This window comes from Carcharhinus amblyrhynchos, chromosome 5, assembly GCF_965287045.1.
Source record: "Carcharhinus amblyrhynchos chromosome 5, sCarAmb.v2.hapA, whole genome shotgun sequence".
NCBI classification, from domain to species: domain Eukaryota; kingdom Metazoa; phylum Chordata; class Chondrichthyes; order Carcharhiniformes; family Carcharhinidae; genus Carcharhinus; species Carcharhinus amblyrhynchos.
In genome coordinates this window covers 51762938-51778616 of record NC_137328.1, presented here as the reverse complement: position 1 = coordinate 51778616, position 15679 = coordinate 51762938, and the positions used below count along the sequence as shown (strand labels likewise).

Below are 15679 nucleotides of genomic sequence, written 5' to 3'. Positions count from 1 at the left end.
TAATAAATTAAATCAAAAATCAATTGTTCTACAAATAAAAGGAGGAAATTGATAACATTTATAATATGAATAGAAACATTCAAAACATGTTAATTTCACTTTTTTAGTTAAATGTCAGCACATTTTTGTATTTAAGATTCTCTCATGCTTAACACCATAAACTTCTGTAATAAATATGCTGAATCCCTTGCAACTGCAAGTACTACGAGTCCAGATTACTCTTGGGGTATCTAAGAGTATTCTTTTTTAACTGTCATTTGGTCTTAATATTACCTTTCAGTTTTCTTTGACTCCGTACGCGTATTAGTCACAGGCTTTCCATGTTCTCTGAATGTTTCTTCTTTCTCTGGAACCGCACGTCACGCAGGAGAAAGTGTGAGGGCGGGACTTGTCAATTCAGACACGGGGCAGCAAAGGGGAAGCAGATTGAAATGAATATAATACATGGGGAACTCCATGCTGTATAGTCAATGTGAGAGTCAGTGAGAACCACAGCAGAAAACTGCAGGAGCGAAGCGGCAGCGACTCTTCCAAGGACTACTCCAAAAACAACAGCCAGAAACTTGGAAATAGACAACAAGATCAGAAAAACTGCAACAGGCTGCTTGGAGTAATGGGCAGAGAGTGATACAAAGACAGACTCGGTACTAATGAAACTGGAAAGAATTAAACCCAAAACCATCTAATGTGAGGAAGGAGCGATTTAGTTTCAGAAAACTACATCACACCTCAAGTATACTAATATTAATTTGATGCTAAAGTTGTTTAGACGTGTGTATTGATAGCTAGATTGAGAGATTGAACTGACACAGCCTGGGCAACGTTTGAAAGAAAGCCTTAGAATTGACGAAGATTTTCGAAGAAATGTACTTGAAAGTGGGGGGAAATGAGAAGGTGTTGTGGAAATTTAACACAGGAATATAATAAAGGCATCGAGTCTGAGAAAACTGTGGAACTTTAACACAAAACGCCACCTCCGATCAGGACAATCTCGGAGATATGCAGCCAGTCACCCGTCTCCAAATTTTTAAACACTAACGTGTTGGATACCATTTAACCTGGTGTTGTGAGACTTCTTACTGGTGGTCACTACATTAGCAGAAAATCATGTGAAAGGTGAGTCTTCATTCTGCAAAGTTCACTTATTTCTTCTAGCTCTGATTTGTCTTCTTTATGTTAGAAAAAAGTTAAAAGTTGTTTACATACATATGTGTGTGTGAAATATACTATTCAAATAATGCCTTAAAGTCAAACACTGCGATTTTACAGTATTGAGAATATCTGAATAAGGATCCTAATGCCTTATGAACATGCTTCCAAAGGCTTTTAATATTTTGAAGAATTTGTACATAGAGGGTGGGAACCTGACAGAACATCATCTATTGAGTGTTATCTTCATTTTCTGTTTTGACCTAATTGGGACATTTGAATGTTAAAGCCCAATCCCAGATAAAAAAAAATTCTCTAATTACTTTGTTATGAATACACATAGTAAGAAACCCAATTAACCAACTGCCAAATGTTTCCACAACAAAGAAGCACATTTTATAAATCTGCTCTTTTCTGAATTTCCTAAGTTTTCCCCTCTGATTTAGATAACTGACTGAATGGGCAAATATTTAAAATGAAGTGCATTAATTTACACTTTAAAGAATAACCTAATTCACCATAATAGGGGATAGTCACAGTAAATTCATTGCAAAGTTGATGTAAGTCTACTTGTGACATTGATAAATAATTTAAAAAATCATAAAATGGTTATTTTTCACGATGATAAATACAAAGTGTCTCATAGCATGTTCTCAATGCATACTAAAACCATACAATAAAGATGATCTATCTGTTCGTGGCTGTAATTATGTCTTTCTATCCAACAGATATGATCAGTTAGTTGTAAAATTGTCTAAATAAAATGAGTGGTAATTCCAAGGACTAACATCCCCTCAATTCCAAGATTTTGTGCATTAATCATTCATTTCCTACATAGTTTTACCCATCCATGGGGGAATTTTCTGCATACAGATTCAGACAATCATTGCCAAAACTTGACAGCTTTTGAGCTATCATATTATTGGTAATGCATTCAGCATTTAGAAAGCTTCTAATGTTCTAATAGCACATTTCAAATGTATTATTTAAAAGGAGATTGATGAGAAAAAAGTCTTTGGTGCTTTAGCCTAGATTAATAGGAATAAGTTTGGCACATAAACCATTTCTTTAATATGGATAGCATGTTGATAAAATGTTCTGTTCACTTTTACAGATTTGAATATTTCAAGTCTACTGCCCAGTGCTTTGCTCACATCATTGAGAAAATGGTTTACAGGCCTCCTTCAGGCTTACAAGATTAGTAATGAGGCAAAGGCTCCATCTAGTGAACAAAATCTAACACTTCAACAGCAGCATGCATTTAATGGCTCTTCCAGCTGAAATAGTCATTGGCAATGGCTGTGTCAGAACAGAGCTCATTGAGCGTCACTATAATTACACAGGGAAATTCAACAAAAAGTCAAGAACCACTGATGGCATGGACGTAACTACTGTGGCCTTTCTGATCATCTGCAGCTTCATTGTGCTTGAAAACCTCATGGTCCTCATAGCCATTTGGAAAAACAACAAATTTCACAATCGCATGTATTATTTCATTGGTAACTTAGCCCTGTCCGATCTACTGGCTGGAATAGCATACAAAGTAAACATCCTTATGTCTGGAAAGAAGACTTTTGGCCTCACAACGACTGTATGGTTCATCAGAGAAGGAAGCATGTTTGTAGCATTGGGAGCCTCCACCTTAAGCCTGCTAGCAATAGCAATCGAGAGACACATGACTATGATAAAAATGAGACCCTACGATGCCAGTAAAAAGTACAGAGTTTTCCTCCTTATCGGCGCCTGTTGGTTGATATCCATTTTACTTGGTGCTTTGCCTATCCTTGGCTGGAACTGTATCTGCAACTTTTCAAGTTGTTCCACAGTCCTGCCCCTATACTCCAAAACATATGTTGTCTTCTGTATCAGCATCTTCAGTGCAATTTTGTTGGCCATCGTAATACTCTATGCTCGTATTTACATATTGGTCAAGTCAAGTAGCCGCAAAGTTTCGAACAGAAAATTCACGAAAAACAATTCCGAGAGATCCATGGCGCTGCTGAAGACAGTGGTGATCGTTGTAGGGATTTTCATTGCATGTTGGTCCCCACTTTTCATTTTCTTGCTCCTTGATGTGGCCTGTGAACCAAACAAGTGTAGTATACTGTATCAAGAAGATTGGTTCATTGCGATTGCAGTCCTCAATTCTGGCATGAATCCCATTATCTACACCCTGGCCAGCAAAGAGATGCGACGGGCTTTCTTCCGTCTCCTCTGTGGTTGCCTAGCCAGTGCTAATGTCTCTAAGGCCCTGCCAATTCAGTCAGCTGTAGATAACAGCAAAAGCAAGTCCAGTGGAAGTAACCAAAAACCAAAAGAAGAGCTCTCAGAAATCAACTTCCCTTCAATGATAATAAAGACAATGAACTCAACAACTCCCACTGGAGAATTTTGACCTTTGATGGCTAAACTGCCTTAATATACAGTATTACTTTCCAAAGTTAGCAACTCAGAATGGTATTTTTTTATAAACTCTTAACTGCCCCTTAAACAAATCTGTTTTTTTATAGCTCCAGGCTTTGAAAAGTTATGAGTTTTGGTGTCTTTAACACGAAAACCACAGGCAACTTTATGTTAGATGTTCATGCATTGCATCTTCTACAAAGGATTTTGCCCAATCTACCCATAAAATTCCAAAAACTCATAATTATTTTGCTGCCCTAGAGTTATTTGTGATAACTAGTTGGGGCAGCGCAGTGGCACAGTTGTTAGCACTGCCGCCTCACAGAATCACTGACCCCGGTTTGATTCCTGGCTTGGGTGACTATCTGTCTGGAATTTACACATTCTCCCCGTGGATTTCCTCCGGGCTGCTCTGATTTCCTCCCACAGTCCAAAAGACATGCTGGTTAGGGGCATTGGCCATGCTAAATTCTCCCACAGGGTACGTGAACAGATGCCAGAGTGTGGCGACTAGGGGATATGTGAGCCTACTTGTGACTAATAAATAAACTTTAAAATCTTAATGGACAGCATGAATCAGAAATCTCTCTCTGCTATCTTAATTTGAAATAAAGGGGTACGACCTCTGATGAACCAGAGATTTAAGTCAAATGTGTTGATGCTTGCCCACTAGATCCCCATGACATAATTTCAGAACCAGCAATATTCAATATTTCCAGGGATTCTTCTGAGCCCAATCCTTTGGCAACAAATTTAACCCCTTTGACAATGAATGATCTATGCTTTCAGACCTCATTTCCACTGCTAAACTGTATATCATTAAAGTTAGCAGCATGAGATTGCCTCTGTTCAGAAAATGGCAGGGTTAGATAATTCCACCCTTTACAAAAAACAACATCGAAGTATCAGAGCCACTGCCCAGGAACATATTTCCTGATTGTGCATGTTCATGTTGGGAGTCAGTTAGCTCAGATGATTGGATGGTTGGCTCACAATGCAGAGCAACACTAACTGCGTGGGTTCAATTCCCATACTGGCTGTGGTTACCTGTAAAGGCCTGGCCTTCTCAACCTTGCCCTGTGCCTGAGGTGTTGTGATCCTCAGGTTAAATCACCACCAGTCAGCTCTCCTCTTCAAAGGAGGGAGCAGCCTATGAGCATCTGAGACTATGGCAACTTTACTGTTTTACAGTTCACATCTAATATCCTCATACTATCTTCTTCAGTACACATTTGTGTTCACAAATACCTTCATAAGAATTTCCTATGTCAGATATTCATATGGGACATCACAGTCAGAAAATACACCTATTTATTGTTCAACAAGAGCAGTGTGCAGATCTTAATTTTGTGTCAGTGTAAAACAAGTGGCACCTCTCCCAGTCTTATTCCCATTGAATACTTTATCAAGGCTGCAGGGGAAGATTTACTAGAAAGGTATCAGGAATGAGAGGCTCAGTTATGTAGAGAAGCTGGGATTGTTCTCCATCAAGCAAAAAAGTTTAAGAGATTTAGCAGAAGTTTTCAAAATTATAAAGAGTTTTGATAGACTATGTGGAAGAAACTATTTCTAACACCAGGAAACTGGATAATGAGAGAACTTAAATTTTAAGATAATTGGCAAAAGAACTAGCTGGAAAATAAGGAGAACTTGTTTATGCAGAAACTTGTTATTATCTGGAACAAACTGCCTGAAAGGGTAGTGGAATCAGACTCAATTGTAATTTTCAGGAGGGATTTGCAAGAATGCTTGAAGGGAAAACATTTACTAGGGCCATCGGGAATGGTTGGTTGGGAGTGGGATCAAGTGAATAGCTCTTTAAGGGAGCTAGATGGATGAAATAGCCTCCTCTGTGCATAAAAGCTTCTATGATTCTGTGTAAAATATACATTGAACCAGTATACATTGAATTCTATGCCAATTTACAATCAGCTGTTTTACACAATTGTTAAAAGTCAAAGTCTACCCCAGTACTTAATGAAAATACAGGGTTGGAGATTTATGGATTGCATGATAGTCTGTATATGTTCTTCTACTGGAGCTGATTTGCCCCCTCACTGGAACCCTAGTAGCTTTCTCATTGAAAGTATATGATCTTATGTAACTATGGTTGTCTCTTAAATGATCTGATTGTTTGGCACATTTAACATGTGAAAAAAATATTTAGATGAAAGGAATAATTTTGAGAAGACAAATATGAAATGTCATACAACTATAGCTTTGCTGCTACCTAGTTTAAGGAAAGAAATTAGATAGTTGTCATACCTGAGGATAACAGCTCTATAACAGAAACTGTGGACACATCAATCCCAGTCAGATGGTCTTGATCATTTAGATCAATATTCGAAGGAAGTCTTGAAATTGAACTAATAGCAAGAAGTTAGATAATGAGAGAACTTAGATTTAAGATAATTGGCAAAAGAACTAGCTGGAAAATAAGAATTTGTTTATGCAGCAAATTGTTATAAACTGGAATAAACTGTTCAAAAGGGCAGATTCAATAGTTATTTTCAGAAGGGACTTGGATGTATGCTTGAAGGGAAAACATTTATTTTTCATCTGACATGTTTGGTCTATTTGGCATTTCTGAAATTCTGTCTCCTGGAGATCTATCTTTGGTTCATCATTTGTTTCATTTTTGTAAAAATGCACCATTGAGATTAGAAATATGTTACATCTGCAGAAATAAGCCACTTGCTTATATATACTTGAGTGCAAGTAGTGAAGATTAATCTTTCAAAATAAGCATGTGCATCCAAATCATTTGTAATCATGTAATATACTCCTCATGTTGCATACACTCCAGTAAAAAGCTGATATCGCACTCACATCTGAGGTCATATGAATTGTGAATGCTGTGTGTCAAATGCTTGAAGTGTGCAGACAACTAATTATGTTGCTTGCCCACTTAGTAGAGAAGGTATTGTTTGTTAACTAAGCTGCTGATAAAGTCAGTATTAATCTTTGTCCATAATAAACATCTGGAATTAAGAATCTACTGATAATCATGAAACCATTGTTGATTGTTGGAAAAACCCATTAATGAGTTCACCAATGTCCTTTAGGGAAGGAAATCTGCCGTCCTTAACTGGTCTGGCCTACATGTGATTCCAGTGTCACAGTAATGTGGTTGACTCTCAATTGCCCTTGGGTAATTGGGGTTTGGCAATAAATGCTGGCCAGCCAGTGACTCCTGTTACCATAAATGAATTTAAAAATATGGATCTGGAAACCATTTTGTATATCTTAAATTGTCCACCTGGAATAACCCAGCTGCACTCCTCTCCACACATACACAGGTCCTCAAAATCCAATTGTTTCTTAAATAGTCACAGGTCTTTTAAATCATTACTCCACCAGGAAAGCCATTTCATCCTTTACTCACTATTTTTGCAAAGAAGGACATCCTAAGTTCAATTGTTAGTTTGTCTTTTATCAGTTTGCTCTGCGCCCCCTTTTTATATTCAATGTTGTACTCTCCAGATTTTTTTTTAGTTTGAATAACTAGGCACATCTTTTCTGTGCCAGTTACCACATAATGTATATTTTTACAAAGTCACTGTTAAATCACCTTAATGCCCAAGCTTCTCCAAGTTTTCCTCCTGCATCATACAATTGGTCCCACGGCCTCACTAAATTACTCTGAAGAGTTCCTCAGGAATTGCCTGTCTCACTGACTTTTCAAGCCAGAACTAAAGCGGCTGGCTGACCAACTTTTCTCTGTCTGAGCACCACTTTCTCTAAATTGCATCCTATCATTTTTGCTGTCTGCTTCTATATACTTTGTTAATTGTCGCAAGTCAATCAAGTTTGTCAATCTCTTTCAATTTCATCCTTGGTTATTTTCACACCATTGACAAAGTAATTAATTTTTCCCTCTCTGCATTAATTTACACCTGCATTAATTTTCATCAGTCCGTTAATTTGTTTTGTCCCCCTCGTATTGCAACTTCCTCATTGGATTCAACTGCCTCTCCTAGTTTAGAATCATCTGCAAATTGGACCATGTTGCATTAAGTTTCTGAATCCATTTGTTGCTATCAATGAGAAATGTTTGGGATTTCATCATCAATTCCTGGGACGCTACACTTAGCACTCTCTCATGCTTAGTACTATCTCCTCACAAACACCCTCATCCCATTTAGAACATTGTTTCTCCAAAATAAGAGGCACATGGATCCTAAATGATAAGTGTATCTATATCAGCTTCAATTCTGAGTGTGCAATATACTTGTACCATTGGAAATTACAATGTACATATTACGACAACTTTTTATGCAAAATGGCTTTTAGTATTTAAGGGATACTCTTAGCTGTGTACAGTGTAAAGTAATTGTCAAGGATTACACAATAGAATGTGATTTAGAGTGGCATAGATGAGTCATGCTTTACTTGTGTATAAAAATGCTAGTGTACAAATTATGTATTCTGGCTTTAAAAATAAAGGTGTGTTACTGTAGGATCTGGTCTTGTTAATTGGAAATCAAGTGTTTATAATGAGGCTAAATTGGCCCTCTATATAATATGTGTATATAAATATGTGTTTGTACACTATGCAAGGACTAATAAAGACAAGTGAAATATCTATCAAAAGGGTGTCCTTCCCATAAATACATATATATTAAAATCCTTGAACTCTCCCAAAAACACACTTGCTTGCACTGTTAAAATCAGATCTCCTGTTATCTACTCACATTTCCTGGATGTTCTACTTTACACATGTGCTACTTTTTAATGGAGACACCGTCCTTCCCAGAAAGTGAACTTCTAGAATCTTCACAAAATACCTGAAGCAACAAGTATATGCAATAATTATTTTGTGTTATATAGTTAACTTCAGGGATCATGAATATATATAACTCAAGCAAAAGCTACATGCTATTTAGCTGTTCTTATACCTTGGCATGAATTAAGTCAACCTCGAGATGAACAGAGGAAATAAGGATCCAGTTTTAAATGGGTGTAACATACTTTGGAACACTCCATTAAGTGAATGTGCAGGACAGAAGAGTATTTGCACTGACCCATTACACCTTTATCTTCATGTGAAATGGTAACTTCCAGTAGCAAGGGACAGGGATTTAGAAATCATGAAAAAATATCTTTTAATAAAACAGAACCAAGGTAAGGTATCAGCTATTGTTCAAAAAGGACCAGAGGCGTCTCTCTCCATTAGAGAGAGAGTTGCAGACTGAAAATAAGTTATATATAACTTGAGAAGCACCACTCGACAAGTAAAGACAGGCCTCCATAAATGACTGCAGTTGGCACAAGAATTGAACCACATTACTAGCATCATACTGTTGCTATTCAGCCAACTGAGCTATTGACTCTTGGAGTGGAATATCTTACACTGAACTTTTACACAGTAAAATAATTGCTGTTACAGGGCTGATTCACAAGATCAGCTTCAAGGTCACATTAAATTGTTGTATTGTTGCAATGCAACCCAGAGATTAGTGTATAATGTTAAGCTCAGCAGACAGGGTGCAGTTTGGATGGAGGGAGAGAGAGGAAAGGACCCACTCAGATTGTTGTTTCTTCTGCATTTAAGTTGCTTGTTCTGATCTGAAGAGAAAGTAGGTGCTTAAAACACAAAAGGGTTACATGATGGTTTCTCCCCAACTGCCCAGTTACCCAAATATGGTTTTTGCTAGTGTATTCCAATTATTTTGATAAGATTATGGTTGGGAATTCATCTCTCAGCCAGGGTCCCAGTATCCAATGATTATGTCAACAAGTCTCCATCCAGTTGAGTATCCAGGTGATTGTCTTGACGTTTTGCTAACGTTAGCTACCATTCATCCCTTTTTCCTCTCTAGTGCAGTGTTGCAGACTGGCTGTCTCCATTTCATTTGTTTTGGAATGCGGAAGGTACAGTGATATAAATGAGCAGCCACTTTTGATGGTGGTCCCAGGTCATTGAAATGTGGTTTTAGTCTTTTTAAAAAAAGTTAAGGGTTTCCAACCAGTACACTTAAAAATCATTTTTTGATACAAAGCATGGCTTCACAACACTGAGCAGAGACTGATGTTAGCAATCTCAGGGTAGATCACATTACAACTGGAGATTTCATATTCAAATGGCAAAATCCCAGACTGTGAAACAACAATAATCGCACTCCTGATTAATTGGGTAGGTTTAATTTGTCATGCAAGTAAATACCATACAAAAGCAGAAAGTAGCATGCTAATAATTTGCTGGTATTTGTAGAAAATTAGCACATAAGAACATAAGAAATAGGAGCAGGAGTAGGCCATCTAGCCCTTCGAGCCTGCCCCGCCATTAACTTTAATACTTGTAGAAGGGGTAAATGTGTATGCATTATATCAGATTTACAGCTGCTGTACTGTTTCATAGCCAACATCACAATAAAAGTAAATGGAAATATGTTATTTTAAATCAAGCTCTCTCAGAGTAATTTGGACTCTGCTACAGTATAAAATGGATGGTGGTGAAGTGTAAGCATGTTTTACTCCCAATTTTGATTTTTATTGGAGTCAATTAAAATAAAAACTGAGGGAGCTGTAAAATGGGCTGCTGGTTTACTATCACCTCTGTTACACTACTGCACCAAGTCCAAATGATCCCATTGCATTTATTTCCATCTTTCATGATTTTCAATCATCTCAAATGTTTTGCAATCAGGGAAATGCTTTTGAGCTATAATCACTGATGTAATATAATTAATATGTAATATATCAGCATTACGTGCAAATTAAAAATAGAGATGGATGTTTATGAAAAAGGTAAATAGTGACAAACCCATTTACTAATGAGGCAAGGCACCAAAGAATTCAAACAGCCTCATCTATCTTCCAGAGATTTAAGTATCAATAATAAGGATGAAAATACTGAGGGAAAAAACTTACATTGAAGAAAGATGCTGGCCAGCAATGTGGAATCTGAAGAAAAATGTTTTCATGATGCAATATGGGATCACAATTTGCCATTAAAGAAGTAAGTTTCCTTTGAAGAACAATACAGCTTTGATTTAATATACAACAAAATATGTTGTACTATCTGCATTCAGCTTATTAAATGTGAGACTTTTTAAGAGCTGGGGGCTACACTGCTGCACAGGAAACCTGGAATTCAGTCCCACCTGTTTGTTGGTGTCTTTTCAAAGCCGTCACTTTATTCTCATTTTATTTCTGAATTTGATATCCAATTAGCAGCAGCAGCAGCAGCAGCAGACATGATGAGGACAAATATAGTGTGACCCCTGACTTCAGTATTTAAAGGATCAATTCACAGCTGACAGTTGGGAGAGTTGGAGCAGAGAAGACGAAGTTAAAGAATGGAGTTGATACAAGGTTGTGCCTTGTTATCTCCTTTGAAAAGCTCCAGTTACCAGCCCACTGCTGATGTGCTGGGAGGTGTGAAGGCTGGAAACCAGCTCTGACGTCTTCCAGCCACCATTAAATGTTGTCAGCAGTGAGTAAGATAGCAGATTCCCTCCTTGCCCAGAGCCCAATTGAACAATTAAGTGGTCAATTAACAGCCTCTTTACATGCCCACTGTCAATTTGCCAGCAGGTAGGGCCCCTCCGCCCATGGGCAGATTGGCAGGTAAATGTGTCAGTGGCTCTGGCGATGAGAGTTTGTAGGGGTGGGGGAGTCTCCCTTTTGAGAACCCTGCAGCAATGGCACTACCTGACCTCAGTGACCCTTTACGTTCCTAACTTAGATGATGCAAAGACATCAATGCACCCTCATCTTCCAGGTTGTCACAGCTAGAGTTGCTGAGTAGCACAGAGCACCATGCCATGCTGCTGGACACAGAGCAGGAAGTACTTTAATATCTTAACCAGGTCAGGAAAGCTGGGGTAAGTTACATATTCACCTATATCCTCTCCCTGCATTCCCCAAGCCCAACACATTACATCCCTCACAATCATCCTTCTCTATCTTGCACTGCTTCACATCCTGATCTATCTCTCCAGCATACTCATTCGCTCTCATCCTGATGCAATTTTAAGCTTTTCCCCGATTCTCAGCCTCACCAAATGAACTCTACACAATGGCTGTTTTCTCTCCAAGTCCCCCTTTAATTGGTTGCAATTGTTTCTACCGTGTCCTCTCTCTGATGTCCCCAACTACTCTGCCGCTCCCCTCTTTCTGCCACCCTGTCACCCCATTCTCTCTGCCACCCCTCTCTCTGCCATTCCCCACCTCCCTCTGTTCTCCTCTCACTGCTGTTCCCCGTCCTTCTGCCATTTCCTCTCTTTCTCTTTGTTGGTGCCCCTCTCCCTTTGCTTCTTTCTGTTGCTTCCCCTCTCTCTGCCACTTCCCCACTCTGTCTGCTCTCCCCTTTCTCTCTCTGCTCTCCCTTTTCTCTCTCTGCTCTTCCCCACTCTCTCTGCTCTCCCTCCTCTCTCTCTCTGCTCTCCCCCCTCTCTCTCTGCTCTCCCCCTCTCTCCACTCTCACACCCCCCTTCTCCAAACTTTCCCCTCTCTCTCTGTTCTCTTTTCTCTCTCTGCTCTCCCTCACCTCTCTCTGCTCTCCCCCCACCCCTACTCTCCCTCCTCTCTCTGCCAATAGCGATTTGCATTGCATGACCTCCTGCTGGAGAGGTGGGGACATTCTGGGAGGGGGGACAGTCATGTGCTAAACTCGCTAATGAGATTGAAATCCAATTAATCTTTTGCTAGAAAGCCTCACACTCTTTCTTGGCCTGATCTGGTTTGCACCATTAGAATGGCCCCAGGACAATCGCAAACTGTTTGGTGCCGGGTGTGAAACTGAACTTTAGGCCCTCTCGCTAGACTTCGGGATCAGTGCGATGTGCACACTGGGAGAGGTTGGAGAATCCATCCCCCGAGCCCTGCTCATGTCAAGATGTGTGAGCAATCTGGTAGCTTATATTGCCATCTAGTGGCTGATTGGAAACAGTGGATTTTGTGGCACTATTGGGAGCGAATCAGGATCTAGGAAATAGAATTGTTTTGTTTTATGTTTTGAGTTGCTGCCTAGTCTTTTATTCAACTTACCCACTGTTATATCAATATATTACTTTTCAGAAGGAGAGGTGAGGGGTTAAACTTGTCAATGGCTGTAAATTATAAAGATCAGTAAGTTGGAATGTTTTCTGTATCCCTTATTATAAGATAATCATCTTAACGATTACTATCCCAAGGCAAGGCCACAAGTGGTCGTGGTTAGAAGAGGGAGCTGTGGCCATAGAAAAGGTGTAGGGTGATGATGGGGGATGAGGGTGGGGGTGAGGATGTAGGGATGTTGATGGGAGGAGGTGACGAGGGATAGGGAGGATGGGAGAGGGTGGGGGTGATGATGGGAGGGATTGGGGGTGAAGATTAGATGGGGTGGGGGTGAGGATTGGATGGGGTGGGGGTGAGGATCTCTAGGGATTGGCTTTCCCATCGGAATCCCACTTTTGATGTTCTGTCATAGACAGTCATAGAATCCATACCGTGCAGAAGGAGGCCATTCAGCCCATCGAGACTGCACCGACCACAATCCCATCCGATAGTTGTGGCGCATCTGTGATTGTGAGAGATGATAAATTAATCTGTATCTGTGGAGAGACACAAATATTCCTGCATTACTCATCCAATAAGATTTTCAACCCAAGTGGACTTTTAGAGACCTTTCCTGGGAGCTGTTACATTGAGCTTCTGGTGCTGATCTCAGAATATTGTCCCGGTATATGCTGAGTATCATTTTTCAAACTGTGAAAGCAAGTGCCTGTATTACTGTTCTGTCAGGAGAAAAGGTGGACATCCCAGAGAGTTAAATGATGATGCTATTGAAGGAGAAGATACATTCTCGGATGAGCAAGAAGTGGGTACAGTACCAATGTCTGCCAGGCAGCTCTGAGACTTCTACATTGATCCTGACTGATGAATGGAATGCCAATATTGGGCAGACCATCAGTGATCTGTTTCTTCTCATCAAATCCTCAATGCTTTAAGTAGAGTCTTTTGCTCTTTATAGGAGGGCAAGATGTTATCGTAAATGATATCATCAGCACATTGCATTTTTCCCAATGTCGTGCAAGACAACAAAACACCAAAAAGCCCTTAAATCAAATATTCCATTGGAAGAAACATCTAAGGCATACACCAGCTTTATCACCATTCCTAGCAACAGGATTCTGGTCACCAGTGACCAATGGAAGAATGGATTTTACAGAATCAGAGAGCCCCTTAAATCAATCACAGAAAGTGAACCAAATAAAAGTAGTTGAACCTTTCCTCAACGTTTACAACAGAGGGCTGAATTTCAATCCCAGATATTTGCTACATATTTTGGTAAAGATCACACAGGATCTCCATTTGCTCTACAGTTAGGGGCTGACAATTCTTTCAGCGCTACTCAATGACATCAAACTCACCGCCATGCTCACATTGGTCTGTAACTTCCTGGACCCTCCAGTGGCAGATTTGGGGCGGGCGGGGGGGGGGTGTGGTGGGAGGAGGGGATCCCAAAGGTGTGCTGGGGAATCTCTCTCAAAAGTTTCCAGGTAAAGGTTTACCCAGCAGTTGTCCAGAAACACTGATTTCCACAGGACAACTGCACTAGGTTAGCAACAATCCCACAGAACGATTTAAATCACTAACTTCAGAAGGTCCTGCTGGTATTACAATAATAATTGCTCTGAAAAAGGTAGAAGGAATAAAACCACTTCAGCGTAACTATTTTAAAGTCACAGATGAAGCCTCACATGGGACACATCACTACACTCCCAACTCCACAGGGGACACCCCCACACCCCCCATGGTTTTCCACACCCCACCCCTGAGGTAAGATGCAGATCCAGGTATCTTTTAAAAGAGTTTAGGGTCTTTGCCTCCAGCACCAATTTGGGCAGTAAATTCCAAACATAAATAAGTTCTTCCTCATGTCCTGTCTGCACCTTCTGCCACTTATTTTCAATCTGCATCCCCTGGTTCTAGAACTCTCTGTGTACTCTATTTCTTCCCCTCATCACTTTGTACACCCCAATCAAGTCACACTCAGCCTTTTTTTGTTCCAAGAAGAATAACACAAACCTAACCTCTTAGTATATTCCCATTTATTGTGCACTCGTAATAACTGTTTGACCTCCCTGAATGCGTGAGCTCACACTTCTCTGTGTTAAAATTCATCTGTCACTTTATCACCCACTCCATCAACCCATCTATATCATTTTGGAGATTATAGCTATCCTCTACACTATGTACTACTCAGTCAATCTTTGTGCCATCTGCAAATTTCCAAATCGTCTCCCACTTTCACTTCCAAATTGTTAATATATAATACAAATTTCAAGGCTCCCAACACTGAGCCCTGTGGACATACCACTTCAACAATTCACTATTCACAAGGACATTTGTTGACCTTTGTTTCCTGTTATTAAACTAACCTTTTATCCAGTTTGCCACATTAACCTGTATCCCATTGGCTTTTAGTTTTTTGACCTATCTGCCACGCAGGACCTTGTCAAAACACTTTGCGAAAATCAATGTGCACAACATCCATTGCATTATCTTCATCAACCCTTCTTGTCACTTCCTCAAAGAATTCAATCAAATTTGTGAGCTAAGATCTTTCTCTAACAAACCTATACTGACCATGCCTGACTAGTCCATGCCTTCTGTGATAGTTAATCCTAAAGTTTAAGTTTATTTATTAGTCACAAGTAAGGCTTACTGCAATAATGTTACGGTGAAGTTTCCCTTGTTGCCACAGTCCGGCACCTGTTTGGATCAATGCACCTACCAGCATTGATAGGAGGGAAACCGGAGCACTCAGAGGAAACCCATGCAGGCACAGGGAGAACGTGCAAACTCCGCACAGACAATGACCCAAGCCAGGAATTGAATCCCTCCCCCAGATTCACTGTGCTAGTCTGCTGCCCCTATCTCTCAGGATTGATTCTGCTAATTTGCCTATCACCGATGTAAAATGTAAGATCAATGAAATACAACCTGACATCTTTTCCCCAACATGGCTGGTCACCTCCTTCCCAGCGATCAAATCCAGTCTGACCCCACTCCCCTGACTCAATCTAGCTGTAGAACTCTGGCTCCTCACCCCCCACAACTTGATCTGACCCCCCTCCCAACCTGGCCCTTCCCCACCTGCTACCGTGTCCAACCACCTCTGCCTCGAGATCCAACA

General features: G+C 40.0%; 1 protein-coding gene across 1 annotated transcript; it reads left to right on the top strand.

Moving 5' to 3' along the window:
- The first annotated feature begins 445 nt into the window (after nucleotides 1-445).
- On the top strand, nucleotides 446-8011 carry LOC145343025 (sphingosine 1-phosphate receptor 3-like). The gene is made up of 2 exons (XM_080188765.1): nucleotides 446-1116; nucleotides 2264-8011. Exon 2 carries the CDS (start codon nucleotides 2405-2407, stop codon nucleotides 3542-3544), a length of 1140 nt encoding a protein of 379 aa, XP_080044891.1. The 5' UTR covers nucleotides 446-1116; nucleotides 2264-2404; the 3' UTR covers nucleotides 3545-8011.
- The last annotated feature ends 7668 nt before the right edge of the window (nucleotides 8012-15679 follow it).